The following is a 26438-nucleotide window of genomic DNA, read 5'->3' on the forward strand; positions in this document are numbered from 1 at the left end:
GGCATTTGCACAGTAATGGCTTTCTTCTAACGACTCGACCATGCAGCCCATTTTTCAAGTGCCTCCTTATTGTGCATCTTGAAACAGCCACACCACTAGTTTTCAGAGAGTCCTGTATTTCAGCTGATGTTATTTGTGGGGTTTTCTTTGCATCCCAAACAATTTTCCTGACAGTTGTGGTATATATATGTTCCCCATCCTGTTGGAAATATTCCCCATCCTGGTATACATGTCCCTTATCCTTGGGCTGGCGTTGCCATGCCCCCCATCCACATGGGCTCGGTGGTGGTCGTGACCTTTGTGACCATGGTCGTTACGCTCCTATCTTGGGTCAATTCACCAATGTTGCTCTAGCCTCCAAGAACTCCCGTTCTGACATCCAGCAACTTCTCTTTGTGGGGCTACATTAAGGATGCAGTGTACAGGAAAAAGTAAATGTGACCTTACCACAATAGAGAAATCTTGGTAGCATGCATCGGTGGGTGCCGAATCCTGCTGGTGATAATCAGCAATTGCATAAATAAAAAGAAAAAAAGTGTTTTTTTTTAAGCTCAACCACTGGTAAAATCAAAATTGTTTTATTTGAAATCAATTAAAAAACCGAGTCCAACATGATCAGTAAAGCGCACTCTGGCGTGTTTCTGACATGCAAAGTCCCCTTTGTCATGGAAGGACTCTGCGCCCCCAGCCACAGGATCTGAATGACCTGAGACATGATTGAAAAAGTCCAAATCTGAGGTATCTGAGGTTATGCTAGCACGTGTCTGGACAGAACTAGACTACTAATTAGACATCTGCTGTGTCGCTAATGGAAATCACTTTGAACATTTATAGTATGTATATAAAACTTAGTGGTCTTATCATGTTAATAAATTTGGGTTATGTTCTCTCGGTTATGAATATTGTGGATATAATTTTGCACCATCATTTTTAAATCAACCTGTATATTGATTGAATGGTTAAGTTGTTTTATGATACTTAACTACAATGTAAATTCTTGTTTCCCTGTGGGACAAAAGCACGGCAGTGAGCATGGAACTTAAGGACTATAAGATACCCTGCTGCCCTGTAGTGCCATGAGATACTGTAGGTGATGCATTCAGGTGGAGTATTAGGCTATGTTCACACGATGCGGATTTGTAGCATTGCCGCAGTGTTTCTTCTGCACGGAAATGCTCCAAAAACGCAATGGATTACTTAAGCAATGATAATTAATAACATTCCTGAAGTGTTGTGCACATGTTCCTGAAATTTCCGTCCTTATTTGCAGCATTTTATTTTCTGCAGCATGTCAATTCTTTTTGCGGATCTGCAGCAATTCTGCACCCATTGACTTCCATTGAGCCAGTCAAATCCGCTGCAATTTGTCAAAGGGAAATTATGTCAGAAGGAGGAAGAGTGTGTGGGCGGAGAATATGGGTGTGTGTCTTTGTGTGTGGGCGGAGAATATGCGTGTGTCTGTTTTTCTGTGTGTGTGTACCCATGCAACGTGTGTACCCAGCCGTCATCTGATGGGACTACTACCCCCATCCAGCTACGTGTTGTCACATATAACAGAGACAGCATGAGCCGATGATGGGAGAATAGTCTCATCATCAGGCGCCTGTGTTCAATTGTAAAAAAAATCCAAAAAACGTATATATTCACATACACAATACATACTCACCAAATGCCTAATCCCCGATGCCCGTGTCTACTGCAATCAATAAAAAATAATAACCCAACATATACTCCCTGTCCGCCGTAGTCCATTTAATACCGAGTGTCCCACGTCGATCTCACCCGGCCTCCGGCGATAGACTGACAGGAAGTAATCGCTGTTATGACCCCAATGGCGAGGGTCTCAGAGGAACGTGGAAGTCTGCAGAATACAAAAATCCAGCTCATAGGGCAGTGGTAACTGGGTTGACCATATATCTACTCCTAACGCCAACACTAGAAGTAGCCGGGGATCATTCCTATGTTGATTCTAGATGACACGCGCCAGCCGGAGAATCTAGCTACCCCTAGTAGAGGAAAACAAAGACCTTTCTTGCCTCCAGAGAAGGGGACCCCAAAGCTGGATAGAAGCCCCCCACAAATAATGACGGTGAGGTAAGAGGAAATGACAAACACAGAAATGAACCAGGTTTAGCACAGAGAGGCCCGCTTACTGATAGCAGAATAAAGAAAGGTAACTTATATGGTCAACAAAAACCCTATCAAAATCCACACTGGAAATTCAAGAACCCCCGAACCGTCTAACGGTCCGGGGGGAGAACACCAGCCCCCTAGAGCTTCCAGCAAAGGTCAGGATATAGATTTGGAACAAGCTGGACAAAAATATAAAACCAAAACAAATAGCAAAAAGCAAAAGGCAGACTTAGCTGATATAACTGGAACCAGGATCAGTAGACAAGAGCACAGCAGACTAGCTCTGATAACTACGTTGCCAGGCATTGAACTGAAGGTCCAGGGAGCTTATATAGCAACACCCCTAACTAACGACCCAGGTGCGGATAAAAGGAATGACAGAAAAACCAGAGTCAAAAAACTAGTAACCACTAGAGGGAGCAAAAAGCAAATTCACAACAGTACCCCCCCTTAGTGAGGGGTCACCGAACCCTCACCACGACCACCAGGGCGATCAGGATGAGCGGCATGAAAGGCACGAACTAAATCGGCCGCATGAACATCAGAGGCGACCACCCAGGAATTATCCTCCTGACCATAGCCCTTCCACTTGACCAGGTACTGAAGCCTCCGCCTGGAGAGGCGAGAATCCAAGATCTTCTCCACCACGTACTCCAACTCGCCCTCAACCAACACCGGAGCAGGAGGCTCAGCAGAAGGAACTACAGGCACAATGTACCGCCGCAACAAGGACCTATGAAATACATTGTGAATAGCAAACGACACAGGAAGATCCAGACGAAAAGATACAGGATTAAGGATTTCCAATATCTTGTAAGGCCCAATAAAACGAGGTTTAAATTTGGGAGAGGAGACCTTCATAGGAACAAAGCGGGAAGAAAGCCATACCAAATCCCCAACGCGTAGTCGGGGACCCACACCGCGGCGGCGGTTGGCAAAGCGCTGAGCCTTCTCCTGTGACAACTTCAAGTTGTCCACCACATGATTCCAGATCTGCTGCAACCTATCCACCACAGAATCCACCCCAGGACAGTCAGAAGGCTCCACATGACCCGAAGAAAAGCGAGGATGGAAACCAGAGTTGCAGAAAAAAGGCGAAACCAAGGTGGCGGAACTAGCCCGATTATTAAGGGCAAACTCAGCCAACGGCAAGAATGTCACCCAATCGTCCTGATCAGCAGAGACAAAACACCTCAAATAAGCCTCCAAAGTCTGATTGGTTCGCTCCGTCTGTCCATTAGTCTGAGGATGGAAAGCAGACGAATACGACAAATCAATGCCCATCCTACTACAAAAGGATCGCCAGAACCTGGAAACGAACTGGGATCCTCTGTCTGACACAATATTCTCAGGGATGCCGTGCAAACGAACCACGTTCTGGAAAAACACAGGAACCAGATCGGAAGAGGAAGGCAGCTTAGGCAAGGGAACCAAATGGACCATCTTGGAGAAGCGATCACATATCACCCAGATAACGGACATGCCCTGAGATAGCGGAAGATCAGAAATGAAATCCATGGAGATATGTGTCCAAGGTCTCTTCGGGACAGGCAAGGGCAAGAGCAAACCGCTGGCACGAGAACAGCAAGGCTTAGCTCGAGCACAAGTCCCACAGGACTGCACAAATGACCGCACATCCCTTGACAAGGAAGGCCACCAAAAGGACCTGGCCACCAGATCTCTGGTGCCAAAAATTCCCGGGTGACCTGCCAACACCGAGGAATGAACCTCGGAAATGACTCTGCTGGTCCACTTATCCGGAACAAACAGTCTGTCAGGTGGACAAGACTCAGGCCTATCAGCCTGAAATCTCTGCAACACACGTCGCAGATCCGGAGAAATAGCTGACAAGATAACTCCATCTTTAAGAATACCAACAGGATCAGCGACTCCAGGAGCATCAGGCACAAAGCTCCTAGAAAGAGCATCGGCCTTCACATTCTTTGAACCTGGTAAATACGAGACAACAAAATCAAAGCGGGAGAAAAACAATGACCAGCGGGCCTGTCTCCGATTAAGGCGTTTAGCAGACTCGAGATACATCAGATTTTTGTGATCAGTCAAGACCACCACACGATGCTTAGCACCCTCGAGCCAATGACGCCACTCCTCAAATGCCCATTTCATGGCCAACAACTCCCGATTGCCCACATCATAATTTCGCTCGGCAGGCGAAAACTTCCTAGAGAAAAAGGCACAAGGTTTCATAACAGAGCAACCAGGGCCTCTCTGCGACAAAACGGCCCCTGCCCCAATCTCCGAAGCATCCACCTCAACCTGAAAGGGAAGTGAGACGTCAGGCTGGCACAAAACAGGCGCCGAAGTAAACCGGCGTTTCAACTCCTGGAAAGCCTCCACGGCAGCAGGAGCCCAGTTAGCTACATCGGAGCCCTTCTTGGTCATATCCGTCAAAGGTTTCACAATGCTAGAAAAATTAGCGATAAAACGACGGTAGAAGTTAGCGAAGCCCAAGAACTTCTGAAGACTCTTAACTGACGAGGGCTGAGTCCAATCAAGAATAGCTCGGACCTTGACTGGGTCCATCTCCACAGCAGAAGGGGAAAAAATGAACCCCAAAAAGGGAACCTTCTGCACACCAAAGAGACACTTTGAGCCCTTGACAAACAAAGAATTTTCACGCAAAATTTTAAAGACCAACCTGACCTGCTCCACATGCGAATCCCAATTATCAGAAAAAACCAAAATATCATCCAGATAAACAATCAAAAATTTATCCAGATACTTCCGGAAAATGTCATGCATAAAGGACTGAAAAACTGAAGGCGCATTGGAGAGCCCAAAAGGCATCACCAAGTACTCAAAATGACCTTCGGGCGTATTGAATGCGGTTTTCCATTCATCACCTTGCTTAATGCGCACAAGGTTGTACGCACCACGAAGGTCTATCTTGGTGAACCACTTGGCACCCTTAGTCCGGGCAAACAAGTCAGACAACAGCGGTAAAGGATACTGAAATTTGACAGTGATCTTATTTAAAAGCCGATAATCAATACAAGGTCTCAAAGATCCGTCATTTTTTGCCACAAAAAAGAATCCCGCACCAAGAGGGGAAGAAGACGGACGAATATGTCCCTTCTCCAGAGACTCCTTGATATATGAACGCATAGCGGTATGTTCAGGTACCGACAGATTAAACAGTCTCCCCTTAGGAAACTTACTGCCAGGAATCAAATCTATAGCACAGTCACAGTCCCTATGAGGAGGCAGTGCACTGGACTCAGACTCACTGAAGACATCCTGATAATCAGACAAATACTCCGGAACTTCCGAAGGCGTAGAAGAAGCAATAGACACAGGCAGGGAATCCCCATGAATACCACGACAGCCCCAACTTGAGACTGACATAGCCTTCCAGTCCAGGACTGGATTATGGGTCTGTAACCATGGCAGCCCTAAAACAACCAAATCATGCATTTTATGTAAAACCAGGAAACGTATCACCTCGCGGTGTTCAGGAGTCATGCACATGGTAACCTGTGTCCAATACTGCGGTTTATTTGCTGCCAATGGTGTAGCATCAATACCCCTAAGAGGAATAGGATTTTCTAATGGTTCAAGAGTAAAACCACAGCGCTTAGCAAATGAGAGATCCATGAGACTCAGGGCAGCACCTGAATCTACAAACGCCATGACAGGATAAGATGACAGTGAGCAAATCAAAGTTACAGACAGAATAAATTTAGGTTGCAAATTACCAACGGTGACAGGACTAACAACCTTAGCTATACGTTTAGAGCATGCTGAGATAACATGTGTAGAATCACCACAGTAGTAGCACAAGCCATTCCGGCGTCTATGAATTTTCCGCTCATTCCTAGTCAGGATTCTATCACATTGCATTAAATCAGGTGTCTGTTCAGACAACACCATGAGGGAATTTGCGGTTTTTCTATCACATTGCACCGAATTAGGTGTCTGTTCAGACAACACCATGAGGGAATTTGCGGTTTTGCGCTCCCGCAACCGCCGGTCAATTTGAATAGCCAGTGCCATAGTATCATTCAGACCTGTGGAAATGGGAAAACCCACCATAACATTCTTAATGGCTTCAGAAAGGCCATTTCTAAAATTAGCGGCCAGTGCACACTCGTTCCAATGTGTCAGCACGGACCATTTCCGAAATTTTTGGCAATACACTTCAGCCTCGTCCTGCCCCTGAGACATAGCCAGCAAGGCCTTTTCTGCCTGAATCTCAAGATTGGGTTCCTCATAAAGTAAACCGAGCGCCAGAAAAAACGCATCAAGATCAGCCAATGCCGGATCTCCTGGCGCCAGCTAAAAAGCCCAATCCTGAGGGTCGCCCCGTAAGAACGAAATAACAATTTTTACTTGCTGAGCAGAATCTCCAGATGAACAGGGTCTCAGGGACAAAAACAATTTACAATTATTCACGAAATTCCTAAACTTAAACCTGTCTCCGGAAAACAGTTCAGGAATCGGTATTTTAGGTTCTGACCTAGGATTTCTGATAACATAGTCTTGTATGCCCTGCACACGAGTAGCCAGCTGGTCCACACTTGTAATCAAGGTCTGGACATTCATGTCTGCAGCAAGCATAGCCACTCTGAGGTAAAGGGGAAGAAGAAAAAAAAACTCAGAATCTTCTTTCTTATAATCCCTCTTCTGCAATGCATTAAACATTTAATACTGGCCTGGCAAACTGTTATGACCCCAATGGCGAGGGTCTCAGAGGAACGTGGAAGTCTGCAGAATACAAAAATCCAGCTCATAGGGCAGTGGTAACTGGGTTGACCATATATCTACTCCTAACGCCAACACTAGAAGTAGCCGGGGATCATTCCTACGTTGATTCTAGATGACACGCGCCAGCCGGAGAATCTAGCTACCCCTAGTAGAGGAAAACAAAGACCTTTCTTGCCTCCAGAGAAGGGGACCCCAAAGCTGGATAGAAGCCCCCCACAAATAATGACGGTGAGGTAAGAGGAAATGACAAACACAGAAATGAACCAGGTTTAGCACAGAGAGGCCCGCTTACTGATAGCAGAATAAAGAAAGGTAACTTATATGGTCAACAAAAACCCTATCAAAATCCACACTGGAAATTCAAGAACCCCCGAACCGTCTAACGGTCCGGGGGGAGAACACCAGCCCCCTAGAGCTTCCAGCAAAGGTCAGGATATAGATTTGGAACAAGCTGGACAAAAATATAAAACCAAAACAAATAGCAAAAAGCAAAAGGCAGACTTAGCTGATATAACTGGAACCAGGATCAGTAGACAAGAGCACAGCAGACTAGCTCTGATAACTACGTTGCCAGGCATTGAACTGAAGGTCCAGGGAGCTTATATAGCAACACCCCTAACTAACGACCCAGGTGCGGATAAAAGGAATGACAGAAAAACCAGAGTCAAAAAACTAGTAACCACTAGAGGGAGCAAAAAGCAAATTCACAACAAATCGCTCCCACAGTGTATCACTGAGCCCCCGTGAGAGTTCACCGGAGTTCATCAGCTGATCAGCTCTGGTGCTCTCACGGCACTGCTGCATGGGAAAGTTCTCACACAGCGATAGTGCCATGAGAGCATCGGAGCTGATGAACTCCGGTGAACTCTCATGGCAGCTTAGTGATACACTGACAGGAGGTAATCGCTCCAGCAGTGTATCGCCGGATGCCGGGTAGAGCGGTCACACCACCTGATGTGACTGGTTTACACGTGAGATCGCCGTGGGGCACTCGGTATTAAATGGTCTACGTCAGACAGGATAGTATTATATATGTTGGTTTATTATTTTTTGCTGGAGACGAGGGCGTTGGGGATTAGGCGTTCAGTAAGTATTGTAAATTTAGATTCAATAAAGGAGTCTGTGATTATTTCAAATAAAGGACTTTATTCTGGCTGTGTCTTTATTTACCATGTAACTGTAGGATTAGTAATCGATAGGTGTCTTATAGACGCCTCTCCATTACTAAGCCGTGGGTTTGATGTCAGCTGACAATACAAAGGTGACATCAACCCCACAAATATGAACCCCACAATCTTTTTTGCAAGTTTTGCAGGGTGGCTTTCGAGGTGAATGTGTCTCTGCCCGTGTGCGCTAACAACGTGGGCCGTGTGGACAGAGCTTTGCGTGTGGAGTGGGTGTGGCTATGCAGAGTGGGAAGGGCTATGTGGAGTGGACATGGCTTGATACATACACATACATACACATACTATATATATATATATATACACTGTGTTACAAATTATTATGCAAATTGGATTTAAGTGTCATAAAGATTTAATTGTTTTGTTTTTAAAATAAGCTCGTGGATGTATTGTATCTCAGGGCTCAATGGATCACTGAAATCAATCTTAAGCACACGTGATAATTAGTTTTCCAGGTGATTCTAATTAAAGGAAAACTACTTAAAAATGATGATCCACATTATTAAGCAGGCCACAGGTTTCAAGCAATATGGGAAATGAAAAGGATCTCTCTGCTGCTGAAAAGCGTTAAATAGTACAATGCCTTGGACAAGGTATGAAAATATTAGATATTTCATGAAAACTTAAGAGTGATCATCATACTGTGAAGAGATTTGTGACTGAAACAGAGCAAAGACAGAGTTCATGCAGATAAAGGCATAATGAGGAAGGTTTCTGCCAGACAAATTCATTAGATTAAGAGCGCAACTGCCAAAATACCATTACAAACCAGCAGTTATTTGAAGCTGCTGGTGCCTCTGGAGTCCCTCAAACTTTAAGGGGTAGGATCCTTCAAAGGCTTTCTGTGGTGGATAGACCTACTATTTGGCCACCCCTAAACAGTGTTCACAAGCAGAAACGGTTGTAGTGGGCCCAAACATACATGAAGATTAATTTTCAAACAGTCTTGTTTACTGATATGTGTCGAGCAACCCTGGATGGTCCAGAGGGGTGGAGTAGTAGATGGTTGGTGGATGGCGACATGAGCAAGGAGGTGGAGGAGTCATCTTTTGGGCCGGAATCATAGGGAAACAGCTGGAAGGGCCCTTTAAGGTTCCTGAAGGTGTGAAAATGACCTTTGCAAAGTATATAGAGTTTCTGACTGACAACTTTCTTCCATGGTCTAAAAAGCAGAAACGTGCCTTCAGGAGCAAAATCATCTTCATGCTGACAATGCCCCATCTCATGCTGCAAAGAATACCTCTGAGTCATTGGCTGCTATGGGCAGAAAAGGAGACAAACTCATGGTGTGGCCACCATCTTCCCCTGTCCTCAACCCTATAGAGAACTTTTGGAGTATCATCAAGCAAAAGATCTATGAGGGTGGAAGGCAGTTCACATCAAAACAGCAGCTCTGGGAGGCTATTCTGACTTCATGCAAAGAAATACAAGCAGAAACTCTCCAAAAACTCACATCAAGAATGGATGCAAGAATTGTGAAGGTGACATCAAAGAAGGGTTCCTGTGTTAACATGTAACTTGGCCTGTTAGGAGGTTCTGGAGTTAAATAGCTTTTTTGTTCAGTGAATGTGACCTCCTAATGCTGCAAATTCCACAAATGAGCATTTTCAGTTCTAAAACAAATCAAATGTTTAGAAATTCTACTGTGCCTAATAATTTGGAACAGTGCATTTTAAGTTTTTGTTCATTTTGGAGATTATACTGTTATCATTGGGAGGTTTCTTCAATAAAATTCGATGTATAATCTAACGGGTGATGACTTTTATTAGACTGACTGTCATTTGCACCGACCATTTAGGAAAATCCGAGAAAAATTTAATTTGCATAATAATTTGGAACATGGTATATATATATAGAGAGAGAGAGAGATTAATGAGGGTTTCTGGCTGAAGAGGTTGAACAAGGAAATGACATCACAATTCTTTTCTTTTTTTTTAATAATAGATCTTTATTTAGCATTATAGATTTACAAAATCGTATGAAAAACCGCCTCAAAAAGTTTAAAGTCCGCATAAAAAAAATGTGCCGAAATTCCACCACGTTTTCTGCCAAGAGATGCAGAAAGCGCCTTGAAATTTCCACAAGCAAATCCGCAATGTGCGCACATAGCCTTAACGTCATGCAATAAAGATATTTCCATGGTATGTACAAGTACAGATACATTTTCCTTTATTCTTGCAGAACAAGTGCTTACAATTTCTAAATAATGATTCTAGCTATCTTGTTAAAGTGTGTGAGTCAACCTAGGACAGAGCTCTGTTGGGGCTAGAGCCAGACTGGTTGCAAAGTGTCCAGATTAATGGCCCCCTTGACATTGGTTATACAGAAAGGTCCCACATTTTGATTAATTCCTCTGGGAGTTTACTCACACCAAGATCAAGGTCATTTATATTTGTAAGATTTAGGCAAGACTTGCTGGTTAATGAGATAATACTCAATATTGCTTTTCACACTCATTTTTGGATTACAGTATGGTAGAATGAGGTGTAAATGTATTTAATTTATAAGCGGTAAACTAAGTCTTGTTTTTAACAATTTAAAAGCATTTGGACACAATAATCAATTGTTTGTTTTTTCAACATATGTATTTGTGATGTAGATTTAAATTGAACTGTTTTCTTTTAATCTGTTTTATAATCCGATAATGTTCTTTTAAAATTCACATGTCAAATGTATAAAACGAAGTGCACAATATTGTGTAATGTAGCAGGTTTAATTAAAGGGTTTGTTCAAGCTGTATAACATTTTTCAAGCATGCAGTTAATGGCATAAAATAATGACTAATGCTGTACTCTACTCATCAGCACAGACTTGAAATGATGGTATCCTGTTTTTAAGTCACTTTACTGCTTGTGATTAACTGCAGCAGTCAGATCACTGAAAGGGGACATCATTAATTGCACCACCAATTATGTCCAGTTTCAGTCACCTGAACTCTGAGGCATGTTTTTGGCCTTGTATTGAAGAACGATAAGTCATCACTTTCAATCCCAGGCAAAAGTACCATCGCAGACGGCACTGAATACATAGAGCGTTAAAAATAATGAGTATAGATAGATAGCATCATATGTTATTTTAGACTAATAAAATTGTAGTCTGGCGCTGCTCTTTCCTGCATGAGAAAGTCACTGGGGCTACTGACGTTGCATCTGCACATGCCTGCCTCTCCTAGAGAAGTGAGTGGTGCTACTGACGTGGCATCTGCACATGCCTGCCTCTCCTAGAGAAGTGAGTGCTGCTACTGACGTTGCATCTGCACATACCTGCCTCTCCTAGAGAAGTGAGTGGTGCTACTGACATTGCATCTGCACATGCCTGCCTCTCCTAGAGAAGTGAGTGCTGCTACTGACATTGCATCTGCACATGCCTGCCTCTCCTAGAGAAGTGAGTGGTGCTACTGACGTGGCATCTGCACATACCTGCCTCTCCTAGAGAAGTGAGTGGTGCTACTGACGTGGCATCTGCACATGCCTGCCTCTCCTAGAGAAGTGAGTGCTGCTACTGACGTTGCATCTGCACATACCTGCCTCTCCTAGAGAAGTGAGTGGTGCTACTGACGTGGCATCTGCACATGCCTGCCTCTCCTAGAGAAGTGAGTGGTGCTACTGACGTGGCATCTGCACATGCCTGCCTCTCCTAGAGAAGTGAGTGCTGCTACTGACGTTGCATCTGCACATACCTGCCTCTCCTAGAGAAGTGAGTGCTGCTACTGACGTGGCATCTGCACATGCCTGCCTCTCCTAGAGAAGTGAGTGCTGCTACTGACGTTGCATCTGCACATACCTGCCTCTCCTAGAGAAGTGAGTGGTGCTACTGACGTGGCATCTGCACATGCCTGCCTCTCCTAGAGAAGTGAGTGCTGCTACTGACGTGGCATCTGCACATACCTGCCTCTCCTAGAGAAGTGAGTGCTGCTACTGACGTTGCATCTGCACATACCTGCCTCTCCTAGAGAAGTGAGTGGTGCTACTGACGTGGCATCTGCACATGCCTGCCTCTCCTAGAGAAGTGAGTGGTGCTACTGACGTTGCATCTGCACATACCTGCCTCTCCTAGAGAAGTGAGTGCTGCTACTGACGTTGCATCTGCACATACCTGCCTCTCCTAGAGAAGTGAGTGGTGCTACTGACGTTGCATCTGCACATACCTGCCTCTCCTAGAGAAGTGAGTGCTGCTACTGACGTTGCATCTGCACATACCTGCCTCTCCTAGAGAAGTGAGTGGTGCTACTGACGTGGCATCTGCACATACCTGCCTCTCCTAGAGAAGTGAGTGCTGCTACTGACGTTGCATCTGCACATACCTGCCTCTCCTAGAGAAGTGAGTGGTGCTACTGACGTTGCATCTGCACATACCTGCCTCTCCTAGAGAAGTGAGTGCTGCTACTGACGTTGCATCTGCACATACCTGCCTCTCCTAGAGAAGTGAGTGATGCTGCTGACGTGGCATCTGCACATACCTGCCTCTCCTAGAGAAGTGAGTGGTGCTACTGACGTGGCATCTGCACATGCCTGCCTCTCCTAGAGAAGTGAGTGGTGCTACTGACGTTGCATCTGCACATACCTGCCTCTCCTAGAGAAGTTAGTGGAGCTGCTGACGTGGCATCTGCACATACCTGCCTCTCCTAGAGAAGTGAGTGCTGCTACTGACATTGCATCTGCACATACCTGCCTCTCCTAGAGAAGTGAGTGGTGCTACTGACGTTGCATCTGCACATACCTGCCTCTCCTAGAGAAGTGAGTGCTGCTACTGACGTTGCATCTGCACATACCTGCCTCTCCTAGAGAAGTGAGTGGTGCTACTGACGTTGCATCTGCACATACCTGCCTCTCCTAGAGAAGTGAGTGCTGCTACTGACGTTGCATCTGCACATACCTGCCTCTCCTAGAGAAGTGAGTGATGCTGCTGACGTGGCATCTGCACATACCTGCCTCTCCTAGAGAAGTGAGTGGTGCTACTGACGTGGCATCTGCACATGCCTGCCTCTCCTAGAGAAGTGAGTATGCTACTGACGTTGCATCTGCACATACCTGCCTCTCCTAGAGAAGTTAGTGGAGCTGCTGACGTGGCATCTGCACATACCTGCCTCTCCTAGAGAAGTGAGTGCTGCTACTGACATTGCATCTGCACATACCTGCCTCTCCTAGAGAAGTGAGTGGTGCTACTGACGTGGCATCTGCACATGCCTGCCTCTCCTAGAGAAGTGAGTGGTGCTACTGACGTTGCATCTGCACATACCTGCCTCTCCTAGAGAAGTTAGTGGAGCTACTGACGTGGCATCTGCACATACCTGCCTCTCCTAGAGAAGTGAGTGCTGCTACTGACATTGCATCTGCACATGCCTGCCTCTCCTAGAGAAGTGAGTGATGCTGCTGACGTGGCATCTGCACATACCTGCCTCTCCTAGAGAAGTGAGTGCTGCTACTGACGTGGCATCTGCACATGCCTGCCTCTCCTAGAGAAGTGAGTGCTGCTGCTGTCATTGCATCAGCACATACCTGCCTCTCCTAGAGAAGTGAGTGGTGCTACTGATGTTGCATCTGCACATACCTGCCTCTCCTAGAGAAGTGAGTGCTGCTACTGATGTTGCATCTGCACATGCCTGCCTCTCCTAGAGAAGTGAGTGGTGCTACTGACGTGGCATCTGCACATGCCTGCCTCTCCTAGAGAAGTGAGTGCTGCTACTGATGTTGCATCTGCACATACCTGCCTCTCCTAGAGAAGTGAGTGGTGCTACTGATGTTGCATCTGCACATACCTGCCTCTCCTAGAGAAGTGAGTGGTGCTACTGACATTGCATCTGCACATGCCTGCCTCTCCTAGAGAAGTGAGTGCTGCTACTGATGTTGCATCTGCACATGCCTGCCTCTCCTAGAGAAGTGAGTGGTGCTACTGATGTTGCATCTGCACATACCTGCCTCTTCTAGAGAAGTGAGTGCTGCTACTGATGTTGCATCTGCACATGCCTGCCTCTCCTAGAGAAGTGAGTGATGCTGCTGACGTGGCATCTGCACATACCTGCCTCTCCTAGAGAAGTGAGTGCTGCTGCTGACGTGGCATCTGCACATGCCTGCCTCTCCTAGAGAAGTGAGTGGTGCTACTGACATTGCATCTGCACATGCCTGCCTCTCCTAGAGAAGTGAGTGCTGCTACTGATGTTGCATCTGCACATGCCTGCCTCTCCTAGAGAAGTGAGTGGTGCTACTGACGTGGCATCTGCACATGCCTGCCTCTCCTAGAGAAGTGAGTGCTGCTACTGATGTTGCATCTGCACATACCTGCCTCTCCTAGAGAAGTGAGTGGTGCTACTGATGTTGCATCTGCACATACCTGCCTCTTCTAGAGAAGTGAGTGCTGCTGCTGACGTGGCATCTGCACATGCCTGCCTCTCCTAGAGAAGTGAGTGCTGCTACTGATGTTGCATCTGCACATACCTGCCTCTCCTAGAGAAGTGAGTGGTGCTACTGATGTTGCATCTGCACGTGCCTGCCTCTTCTAGAGAAGTGAATGCTGCTGCTGACGTGGCATCTGCACATACCTGCCTCTCCTAGAGAAGTGAGTGGTGCTGACGTGGCATCTGCACATGCCTGCCTCTCCTAGAGGAGTGAGTGCTGCTGCTGACGTGGCATCTGCACATGCCTGCCTCTCCTAGAGAAGTGAGTGCTGCAGCTGATGTTGCATCTTCACATACCTGCCTCTCCTAGAGAAGTGAGTGGTGCTACTGACGTGGCATCTGCACATACCTGCCTCTCCTAGAGAAGTGAGTGCTGCTGCTGACGTGGCATTTGCACATGCCTGCCTCTCCTAGAGAAGTGAGTGGTGCTGACGTGGCATCTGCACATGCCTGCCTCTCCTAGAGAAGTGAGTGCTGCTGCTGACGTGGCATCTGCACATACCTGCCTCTCCTAGAGAAGTGAGTGCTGCTGCTGACGTGGCATCTGCACATGCCTGCCTCTCCTAGAGAAGTGAGTGCTGCTGCTGACGTGGCATCTGCACATGCCTGCCTCTCCTAGAGAAGTGAGTGCTGCTACTGATGTTGCATCTGCACATACCTGCCTCTCCTAGAGAAGTGAGTGGTGCTACTGGCTTTGCATCTGCACATACCTGCCTCTCCTAGAGAAGTGAGTGCTGCTGCTGACATTGCATCTGCACATATCTGCCTCTCCTAGAGAAGTGAGTGGTGCTACTGACGTGGCATCTGCACATGCCTGCCTCTCCTAGAGAAGTGAGTGCTGCTGCTGATGTGGCATCTGCACATACCTGCCTCTCCTAGAGAAGTGAGTGGTGCTACTGGCTTTGCATCTGCACATACCTGCCTCTCCTAGAGAAGTGAGTGCTGCTGCTGACGTGGCATCTGCACATACCTGCCTCTCCTAGAGAAGTGAGTGGTGCTACTGGCTTTGCATCTGCACATACCTGCCTCTCCTAGAGAAGTGAGTGCTGCTGCTGACGTGGCATCTGCACATGCCTGCCTCTCCTAGAGAAGTGAGTGCTGTTGCTGACGTGGCATCTGCACATGCCTGCCTCTCCTAGAGAAGTGAGTGCTGCTGCTGACGTGGCATCTGCACATGCCTGCCTCTCCTAGAGAAGTGAGTGCTGCTACTGATGTTGCATCTGCACATACCTGCCTCTCCTAGAGAAGTGAGTGCTGCTGCTGACGTGGCATCTGCACATGCCTGCCTCTCCTAGAGAAGTGAGTGCTGCTGCTGACGTGGCATCTGCACATACCTGCCTCTCCTAGAGAAGTGAGTGGTGCTACTGGCTTTGCATCTGCACATACCTGCCTCTCCTAGAGAAGTGAGTGCTGCTACTGATGTTGCATCTGCACATACCTGCCTCTCCTAGAGAAGTGAGTGCTGCTGCTGGCGTGGCATCTGCACATACCTGCCTCTCCTAGAGAAGTGAGTGGTGCTACTGACTTTGCATCTGCACATACCTGCCTCTCCTAGAGAAGTGAGTTCTGCTGCTGGCGTGGCATCTGCACATACCTGCCTCTTCTAGAGAAGTGAGTGCTGCTGACGTGGCATCTGCACATACCTGCCTCTCCTAGAGAAGTGAGTTCTGCTGCTGACGTGGCATCTGCACATACCTGCCTCTCCTAGAGAAGTGAGTGCTGCTGCTGACGTGGCATCTGCACATACCTGCCTCTCCTAGAGAAGTGAGTTCTGCTGCTGACGTGGCATCTGCACATACCTGCCTCTTCTAGAGAAGTGAGTTCTGCTGCTGACGTGGCATCTGCACATGCCTGCCTCTCCTAGAGAAGTGAGTTCTGCTGCTGACGTGGCATCTGCACATACCTGCCTCTTCTAGAGAAGAGAGGTGCACATTTCTGTGTAATGTGCACAAGTCCTCATAGGGATGTACAGAGGCAGCGTCCGGCACTCATTCTTCCATTGCAAAAGTGGGCAGCACCAGACAACCCTTTTAACTGCCTGGCTGTAAATTTTTTTAATTAAATTTGGAAAACCCCTTAAAATAACAAAATAAGACTGTTATTCACGTACACGCCAAAATACTGAATCAATAGTAATTTCCATTTTTATTAAATAATGTTAAAATTAATTCAGAATTTTGTTTCAATGAATTCTAATGTGGACAGAGGATCTGGTAGGGTATGTTAGGACCTTGTAATACTGTCACTCATTGATGATAATTTTACTGTTTTCACAGCCAGAGAAACCTAGCTGAAATTACAGAGCTGATCCATACAGCTTTCCTGGTGCATCGTGGGATTGTGAATATTGAAGAGCTGAAGAGTTGTGATGGACCTCTTAAGGATATGCAATTTGGCAATAAAATGGCAATTCTAAGTGGAGACTTCCTCTTGGCAAATGCTTGCACTGGACTTGCACAACTACAAAACACAAAGGTAAAAAATAAATATTCATTTTTCCATACATTAAGCAACGTGCACACATTGAGTATTTGGTCAGTATTTTGCATCAGTATTTGTAAGCCAAAACCAGGATTGGGTGATAAATCCAGAAGTGGTGACCTGTTTCTATTATACTTTATCTCTGACTGTTCCACTCCTGGTTTTGGCTTACAAATACTGAGGTTAAAAACTGACCAAATACTCAACGTGTGAACGTTGCCTAACTAAGAGAAGGCTTGGTAAATGTGTATTCTTTCTGAGATGTATCCGTATATTGCATTTACTGTGAAGTCAGTTCAGCATGTCTGGATAGAATATAGAAGTGCTTCTAAAACTATGAGGTGTTTCCAGTAGAAAAAGTTTGAGAAATGCCAAAGTAGAGGAATACAGAACTGCAAACATAAAAATCTTTCCACATTCGCATATGATTCTCTCTGCTCAGTCTGGTCTCTGTGAGACCAAATCCCATTGTGGACCATCAAAACCCTTCATGAAAATATGTAGGAGAATCACCGCTATTCCATTTTAAAATGTTTTCTTTTTATTAAAAAATCCATTAACAACTCCATGTAATAATTTGTATTGCACCTGACATGCAGATTGATGCATTTCTGGCCTACAGAGTGCCTTTCGTCATAGTGAAATCACGGAATAATGGGAAAGCCTTTTAGAACCAATAACCTCCAATCATGTGTGAATACATCATAACCATATGAATTAATGACTTAAATGCCATCAACCTTGTGAACCATCACAGTATGAGTATGAACAATTATCAGTCCCACATCAATAGATGAATGAGAAATCATTCCTAATGCAGAACTGCATAATGTGCTTAACGTATCAATGCCGCCAAGTTCAGCTCCCGACGTCTGTTCCTATAAAATGCACAAGGTGACAGACATCCAATGAAAAGTAATGTCTTTTGACCATGACTGCTGATCTTATTATATAGGACGCATCTTTCATGGTGGTCACTAATTCATGCAAGTTTCTAGCAGCTTTACATCACATGAGCTTTACATCATCACCTACAAGTGCCATTGTCATAGGATACTGACTTCTAGATATAGATTTTTAGAGATTACTTAATGGTATGTTCCTGACATAGCACAAAAATTCCAACACAGATGGTGCTGTGAATAAGTGCCAATTCGGCAGCAGAATTTGCATGTTACATCAGATTTTGCTTAGGATTGTGCTCTGGATTCACTGTGACTTTTCCACAACATAATGAGTAGAGATGGGCCAACCTCTGGATGTTCAGGTTAGGCCGAACAGTTAAAAAAAAGTTTGGTTCTGGTACCAGAACATTACCCGAACCTAGACCCTATTAATTTGAATAGGGGTCCGAACATCCAGTGTTTGCCACACTGTCATCTGCATGACAGCACGGCAAGCATTGCCTCTGATCGGCGGTAAAATCATTACCATCAGTCAGAGAGCTGCGGTTCCCATGCTGTCAAATGACAGCGTGAGCCAGCAGCTGTGGTCGGAGAGTTATTCTACTCCCATCAGCCTATGCCAGCAAGAGCAGGCCGCTGCTGATGGGAGTATTCATCAGCTGGCTCCTGCGCTCTAAGTAAATAATAATAGTAAAAAACGGCATGGGTTCCCCTGTGTTTTTGATAACCAGCCAGGCAAAACTGACAGCTGCGGGCTGCAACCCTCAGCAATCAGCTTTAGCAAGGTTAGTTATCAAGAATAGGGGTCCCCATTCTGTTCTATAAAATTATTTAGAGAAATAATTTTTAAAAGGCGTTGGTTCCCCTCCATTTTTGACAACCAGCTTAAACGGCTTCGTAATGGAGAGGCATCTACAAGACACATCCATTACTAATCCTATAGTTATATTGTCACTTATCAAAAAATGATCCAGAAATAATAATGTGCTTCACATATCATCTAAATCCATCCGTTACATTATCTAGTCCAACCAGGAACTGAACAGAAATGCACAAATTCCAAAATTATAATAAAATCTAATTTTTATTAATTACCGTATTCTTTAAGATATCAAACAAACTACAATATAATAGCTATAAACCAATGAACCTCTGATGCGAGGGACTACCAGGCTACTAGCCTCATTAATCACACTGTAGACATCATTATACATGTAACTAAATATAGTTACAAATCAAAATTCAGATTATCAACACTTGTGCAAATAATTAACAGTTATCATTAGTGACCACTACAAAGTCTAAAGGGATAATAACCATCTATTGGGAGTGCATGAGCAGTCAATATGCAAAGTTCCTCATGTCACCTATGTATGCATAAGCTTCCCTTGCGATCCTTATGATACTGCTATAAACACTGACGCCCCCTGAAGAAGTGTGGACGAAACGCGCGTCGGGGTAGAGGGACACGGCACCAGCCTCACTCTCTGTAAGTAGCCTTCAAAATCATGTTGATATCACATGTCTAGTGTTTATAGCAGTATCATAAGGATCGCAAGGGAAGCTTATGCATACATAGGTGACATGAGGAATTTTGCATATTGACTGCTCATGCACTCCCAATAGATGGTTATTATCCCTTTAGACTTTGTAGTGGTCACTCGTGATAACTGTTAATTATTTGCACAAGTATTGATAATCTGAATTTTGATTTGTGACTATATTTAGTTACATGTATAATGATGTCTACAGTGTGATTAATGAGGCTAGTAGCCTGGTAGTCCCTCGCATCAGAGGTTCATTGGTTTATAGCTATTATATTGTAGTTTGTTTGATATCTTAAAGAATAATTACTAAAAATTAGATTTTATTATAATTTTGGAATTTGTGCATTTCTGTTCACTATAGATATATTGTACATAAACATACAGTCAGAATTAAGTCATTTATTTAAAATTAAACACACTTTTACTTTTTTGTTTAAAAATAACATACACAGTTATACTTACCTAATGCCCAATCCACTGATGCCATTGTCTCCTGTAAAAAATGTAAAAATAAACAACATTAAATAAGAAACAACTAAAATATTCACCCAATGCCCAATTCCACTGAAGCCAACGTCTCCTGTAAAAAAACAAAAATAAAAAAGCAACCATATCACTCACCTGTCTGTCGTTCTGTCCACGACGTAATCCATGAATGGGGATAAACAGTTTTCCACCTGGACAGTGATCGTCCAGGCTGAGAACCACTGAGGAATGAGCTGCTGTGAGCTCAGCCTCAGTGACCAGTGGTGAAAAGTCTCGCAGTGCAGCGGTTAGTTCACCGGGAGAAACTTCACCGCTGAAATGTGAGACTTCTTAATTCAGGGGACCGGCTGGGAACGCAGGCTCAGTGACCTGTAGTGACCACTATGATGTCACTGAGGCTGAGCTCGCAGCAGCTCATTTCTCAGTGGTTTTCAGTCTGGAAGATCGCATTTTGGCATCGTCCAGGTTGGAAACTGTTTATCCCATACATGGATTATGGTGTGGGACAGATGAGGGATATGGTTATTTTTGTATTTTTTTTACAGGAGATGTTGCCTTCAGTGGAATTGGGCATTAGTTGAGTATAGATCTGTATGTTATTTTTAAATGAAAAAAAAAGTGTTTTTTTTATTTGAAATAATGAACTTTAGTCTTGATGTGTGTTTATTTACAATACAACTATAGGATTTGACGTGGGCTTGATGTCACCGGACAATGGAAAGGTTACATCAACCCCACAATTATGAACGCCACTTGCCATTCCCACAGGGCAAGTGGGAAGAGTCGGGCAAAGTGTCAGAATTGGCACATCTAACAGATGCGACATTTCTGGGTGGCTAGGAGGGCCAATATCCATGGCCCCTTACCAGTCTGAGAATAGTAGCCCCCAGCTGTCTGCTTTAGCTTGGCTGGTTGTCAAAAATGAAGGGGGCATGCCTTTTTTTCTAAATTATTTATTTAAATAAAATAAAAAAATAAAAAACGCGTGAGGACCCCTCTACTCTTCATAACCAACCTTGCTTTATCTGACAGCTGAGGGTTGCAGTCCACAGCTGTCGGTTTTGCCTTGCTGATTGTCGAAAATACAGGGGAACCCACAGCAGTTTTTTATTTTTAATTATTTATTTAGAGCGCAGGCACTCCCATCAGCCGCCGCCTCCTCTCGCTGTTATTAGGGGCAATAGGCTTAGGCTGACTGGAGTAGTAGTCCCATCACCCCACACCACTGACCGTAGGTAAACATTTTACCTCCAGTTACAACTGCTGGTTCATTACGTCATCTGACAGCGTGGGAACCGTAGTGCTTTTGACCGGTGGTATTAATCTTATGGCCAATTAGCCACTGGTGTTTCTCACGCTGTCATGCAGATGACAGTGCGAGAAACACCTGGTGTTCGTGGGGGCCTGAACCAGAACAGTAAAATGGACTTCCTGGTGAAGTCCGTGTTCGGGGTCTGTGCCCGAACAGTAGGTGTTCGGTACGGCCCTGAACCTTACTGTTCGGGTTCAACCATCTATAATGAGCACTCTTGTTTTTCAGTGAATAGTGGAGTTTTTCCACTACGGGTTGTTTGGGTTTTTAAGATTTTGTCCACATGTTATTATACTGTAAATTGCTGTGGATTTGTAGTGCAGAAAGCTCATCTCATATCCAAAGAGGTTGGATCCAGCCAAAGTCATATGTCCATGGTCCTAAGTCATTCTAGCTGCTCCTATGATTAGGAGAGTGGCTGAGTGACAGATCCCTCTTCCAGAACCGCTGACGCTATTTACTTTTTAAAGGACTGCGCTTAGACACCTTTCCTGGCAGTAATCCTTCATACCTGGTTCATATGCGCAGAAGAGTGTGTCACTTTAGGTATAGGGGCTCCACAGAAGAGAACATTTTTTATGGGGCTTCCCCATTGTCAAACCTTTCGTAATATTTGTGTTGAGAAATTCTTATAACGCGATCAGTCCCTTACACAATCTGATACATTTTTTTTTACATGTAGCACAGTTCAAAGTTGAGCTCAAACACTAAGCAGCTACAGTATTCTAGTACAGTCTTTTATCGTGCTCCGTATGATTAACTTCTTTTAGGTCCACTCTTGGGACTAGCAATTAGTTGTGAATATCTAAAGCCATAATGAAAAGCAAAAGCTATTTTATGATTGTCTGCGGTAAAATTAGCAAAGTCAATTATTTCCCCTTAGGCATTTTTACTGTAGATATTAAGAGGATAAAAAATAATTGCCTTAGGTAGTACTTTGATTCTTAAGTAACAGAAATAACATGCTTCTAATTCTTCTAATTGCATTTTACTATGCTAAATATTTAGTCCAGAGGTAATTAAATTGTTTGTCTTTATATGTTAATAACCAATGAATAATGTAAGGGGAATAAGAGAAGTTGCAGATTTCAGAGATGCCATTTACCAGCTGGGTCTCTCTAAGTTACATAGTTTCATCGTTTGAACATAAAATGGAACTTGCCACGTACACTACTGTATAATAGGTGAGTAAAGGAAGATGAGTAGGGCAGCACGGTGGCTCAGTGGTTAGCACTGCAGCCTTGCAGCACTGAGTACAAATCCCACCAAGCACAACATCTGCAAGGAGTTTGTATGTTCTCCCGGTGTTTGCGTGGGTTTCCTCCCACACTCCAAAGACTTACTGCTAAGGAATCTAGATTGTGAGCCCCGATGGGGACAGTAATGATGATGATGTTTGTAAAGTGCTGTGGAATTAATGGTGCTGTACAAGCGAGTCAAATAAATGATTCTTAACCATCCTTTGTTATTGATGGAAATAGACTTCTAAACCAGCTTGTGCCGTTTGACTTATAAGTTCAGTTTACCCCACCTGTGAATCAACAGGTTGTCGATGCTGCCACCTTGGGACCCCAACTGTGCGGGAAAACAGGAGCAGTGGTTTTTATTACAGCGAATCGTGTACATCCTTGTATTGCTTAGATGATCATTTATTTACCATGTTACATGCTAAGTCATAAGCAAAATCGCTGCTGCACAACATGTCTAGGTAGTTCGTATCCCAGATATATACATCTGTGAGGTTGGGAGAATCCCTTTTGCCATTATGTGGCTCTTTAGTCATTGGACTCCCTTTCTCATATTCTATGTAAATCCTGCTGATAGGTTGGTTGCTCAGTGTTACATTTTCATATACAGTAGATTGTATATGTTAGTAAATAATAATTACGGTAGCACCATCTCTGTAAATAGAACAATCACCGCTTTGTTTTTGGTTCTCTGTTTTAAACTGATCACCCCATAAAAGGCCAAGAAGTAATTGTAATGTATAGTAGTCTTAGGCCAGGGTCACATTGCCGTATATTCTCTCACGCGGGAGAATCGGATCTATTATGCTAATGTCGCTCGGATCAAACTCTCAGAGTTTGAGCCAAGTATCGCCTTACATCCGATTCTTTTGCATGATATAATCACAGCACAGGTGTGGAGAAGATGAAGAACTTAATTTCTCCATCTTCTCCATTGTCTGTCTGCGAATGTCACACTGCACTCGAATGACATCCGAGTGCAGTCTGATGTGTTACACGCACCCATAGACTTGCTTTGATCTGCATGGTCCAATATTCAGAGCCACTAGCATGCTGCGATTATTCTAATGTCGATCGGCATGAGAAAACAATCACAGAACTGCCCTATAGAATAACATTGGGCCATAACACATTGGATAGCACTGGGCCGTGTTATACACTAGTGTGCGCGAACCCTACAGGAGAGAATTGTCCCACTATAAATCGATCTTCTGTGTTTGGGACATACAAACTTTGTCTCTTGACAAGCTTTAAAGGATGTTGATACTGATGGCAGCAATCACTGCTAATATTAAGAGGCATTATTGATCGCATTACACGCTTCATTTTCTTATTTGTTTGTCACTTCTGTCTCTGCCACTTTCTATTAGATAGAAACAAGCAGCTGAAAATAGAAGCAGCAGAACATGTTCCACCTAATTACTCGTTTCCAAATGCCTGGAAGATTTTCTTGCACTGTAAGGTACTAGAGTTCTAAGCATCAGACCTGCAGGCTAACAAGCCCAGGGATTGCAGAAAATAGCCATCTCATAAATATAGTCTGAGAATAAGACATTTATAGGTTGAATAGAGCAATCATTAAATGACAGGCTCCAATTCTAGACTGTTTTAACCCTTTTCGTTGCAGTTGTCTGACTCATTAATGGTGGTCAGGTGTCCAATCTATTTATGCATTTTATACTGAGAACTTTACTAACCACCATGACAACATGAGGCTTTGTTCACACTGCGTTTCTGCAGTGCATTTGAGGAATTTTGCCTAAATACCTGTAAAAACAGGATTCAACCTGCATTTCTGCAGCATTTTCTGGGGTTTCGCCTCAATTCCCTTAAAATAAGATTCAGACAAACCCTTGGGACATAGACTGCTATGATATGAACGGAGTTTAGCCAAAATCCTGTAGGTACTGCAGAAAGGCAGTTTGAACATAGCGTATCAGAAATCCCTGACCATAATTGGGCTTAGTAAATATATATCTACTAGATGATGGCCCGAGTCTAACGCGTCGGGTATTCTAGAATAAGTATGCGTAGTGTATAGCACAGCCCACGTAGTATATTGCGCAGCCCACGTAGTACATTGCGCAGCCCACGTAGTACATTGCGCAGCCCACGTAGTACATTGCGCAGCCCACGTAGTACATTGCGCAGCCCACGTACTACATTGCGCAGCCCACGTAGTACATTGCGCAGCCCACGTAGTATATTGCGCAGCCCACGTAGTATATTGTGCAGCCCACGTAGTATATTGCGCACCCTACGTAGTATATTGCGCACCCTACGTAGTATATTGCGCAGCCCACGTTGTATATTGCGCAGCCCACGTTGTATATTGCGCAGCCCATGTATATAGCAATGTGGGCATGATATCCCTGTTAAAAAAAGAATTAAAATAAAAAATAGTTATATACTCACCTTCCGTTGGCCCCTGGATCCAGGAAGCGGTTACCGACGCTCCTCGTGCGCTCCGGTCTGAAGAGTGCATTGCGGTCTCGCAAGATGATGACGTAGCAGTCTCGCGGGGAGGAAGGAGCGGTCATGTTGCCGTCGGACTGCGCCTGTCGCTGATTGGTCGTGGCAATGGTCATGGGCGTTTTGCCACGACCAATCAGCGACTTGGATTTCCATGACAGACAGAGGCCGTGACCAATGAATATCCGGGACAGACAGACAGACGGAAGTACCCCTTAGACAATTATATAGTAGATATATATAATTGTCTAAGGGGTACTTCCGTCTTTTTGTGCACAACTTCCGTAACAGAAATCCCGCGTCGCTGATTGCTCTCGCCAGCTGCCTGTCATGGCTGCCGCGACCAATCAGCGACAGGCACAGTCCGATTAGTCCCTCCCTACTCCCCTGCAGTCAGTGCCCGGCACCCGCATACTCCCCTCCAGTCACCGCTAACACAGGGTTAATGCCAGCGGTAACGGACTGCGTTATGCCGCCGGTAACGCACTTCGTTATCACTGCTATTAACCCTGTGTGTCCCCAACTTTTTACTATTGATGCTGCCTATGCAGCATCAATAGTAAAAAGATGTAATGTTATTCACAGGAAAGCCTTCATGGGATGGAAATACGAGGATGACATACGGGTTGGTGATATCTTACAGCGTGGCGAGATTCCCACCCTCTGTTCCCTCCAAACCCAATCTCCCTCCTCTAAACTTCTTTGGTGGGAGTACTTGCAGGTCTGGTCCTTCCTGGCCTCTTTGAATTTGCCAGGGGGTTCGAACTGTAGACTCTCTCCCTTGGAACTGTTGTTTGCCGGTGGAGACGCCCCGAGCAGGGGAATCTCTTCCCTCTACTCAATTTTTTCAACACCTGTCTCTGACGCAAGGCTCTATTTCCAGTCTGCTTGGGAGAAGGATTTGGGGCGGACTTTGTCGGATGAGGAATGGAAGCGTTGCTTCCTGATGAACCATAAACTCCCGAGTTCCAGTGAGGCCTCGGAGAAGGGGTATAAACTGCAATATAGGTGGTACCTCACACCTGACAGGTTACACAAATTTTCTCCCTCAATTTCAAACTGCTGCTGGAGGTGTGGAAATGGCATTGGCTCCCTTTTGCATATCTGGTGGGGCTGCCCCTTGATTAGAACATTCTGGGACCAAGTGTTCCGAAATTATGGTTTGATCACAGGCAAGCACATCACCGGTACTCCGGAGATGGCATTGCTCTCCATGATTCCCGGTTCGGTGGGATCCCAAAAAAAGGACATCCTTAAATTTTGCCTAGCGGCTGCTAGGACGGTGGTCCCCCGCCGATGGCGAGACCCGGTTCCCCCCGATGTTGTGGAGTGGTTTTCAGAATTTGAAACCATCTTTAGGATGGAGGAAATTGATGCAGACCTTTCACAGACAAGGGTCTCCTTTTTGGGTATCTGGACTGAATGGATTCTATTTAAAGATTCTACTCGTTTCCCTGACCTGTTTACCTGAATACACCTGTCTATTCTTCAGTCGATTACTAAGCTACTCTTCTTTTCTTTTCGGTTCTAATTTTATATTTCTTTTCTTGAG

At 44.8% G+C, this 26438-nt stretch overlaps 1 protein-coding gene across 3 annotated transcripts in view; it reads left to right on the forward strand.

Moving 5' to 3' along the window:
• Positions 1-26438, forward strand: part of PDSS2 (decaprenyl diphosphate synthase subunit 2) — a 392099-nt gene that overhangs the window by 208320 nt on the left and 157341 nt on the right. For all 3 annotated transcript variants that reach the window (XM_077289618.1, XM_077289619.1, XM_077289621.1), the window contains exon 4: positions 16713-16911. In XM_077289618.1, the coding sequence (XP_077145733.1) occupies positions 16713-16911 (199 nt within the window). The remainder of the gene's footprint in view (positions 1-16712; positions 16912-26438) is intronic.

Source organism: Ranitomeya variabilis, chromosome 2, assembly GCF_051348905.1.
Source record: "Ranitomeya variabilis isolate aRanVar5 chromosome 2, aRanVar5.hap1, whole genome shotgun sequence".
NCBI lineage: Eukaryota > Metazoa > Chordata > Amphibia > Anura > Dendrobatidae > Ranitomeya > Ranitomeya variabilis.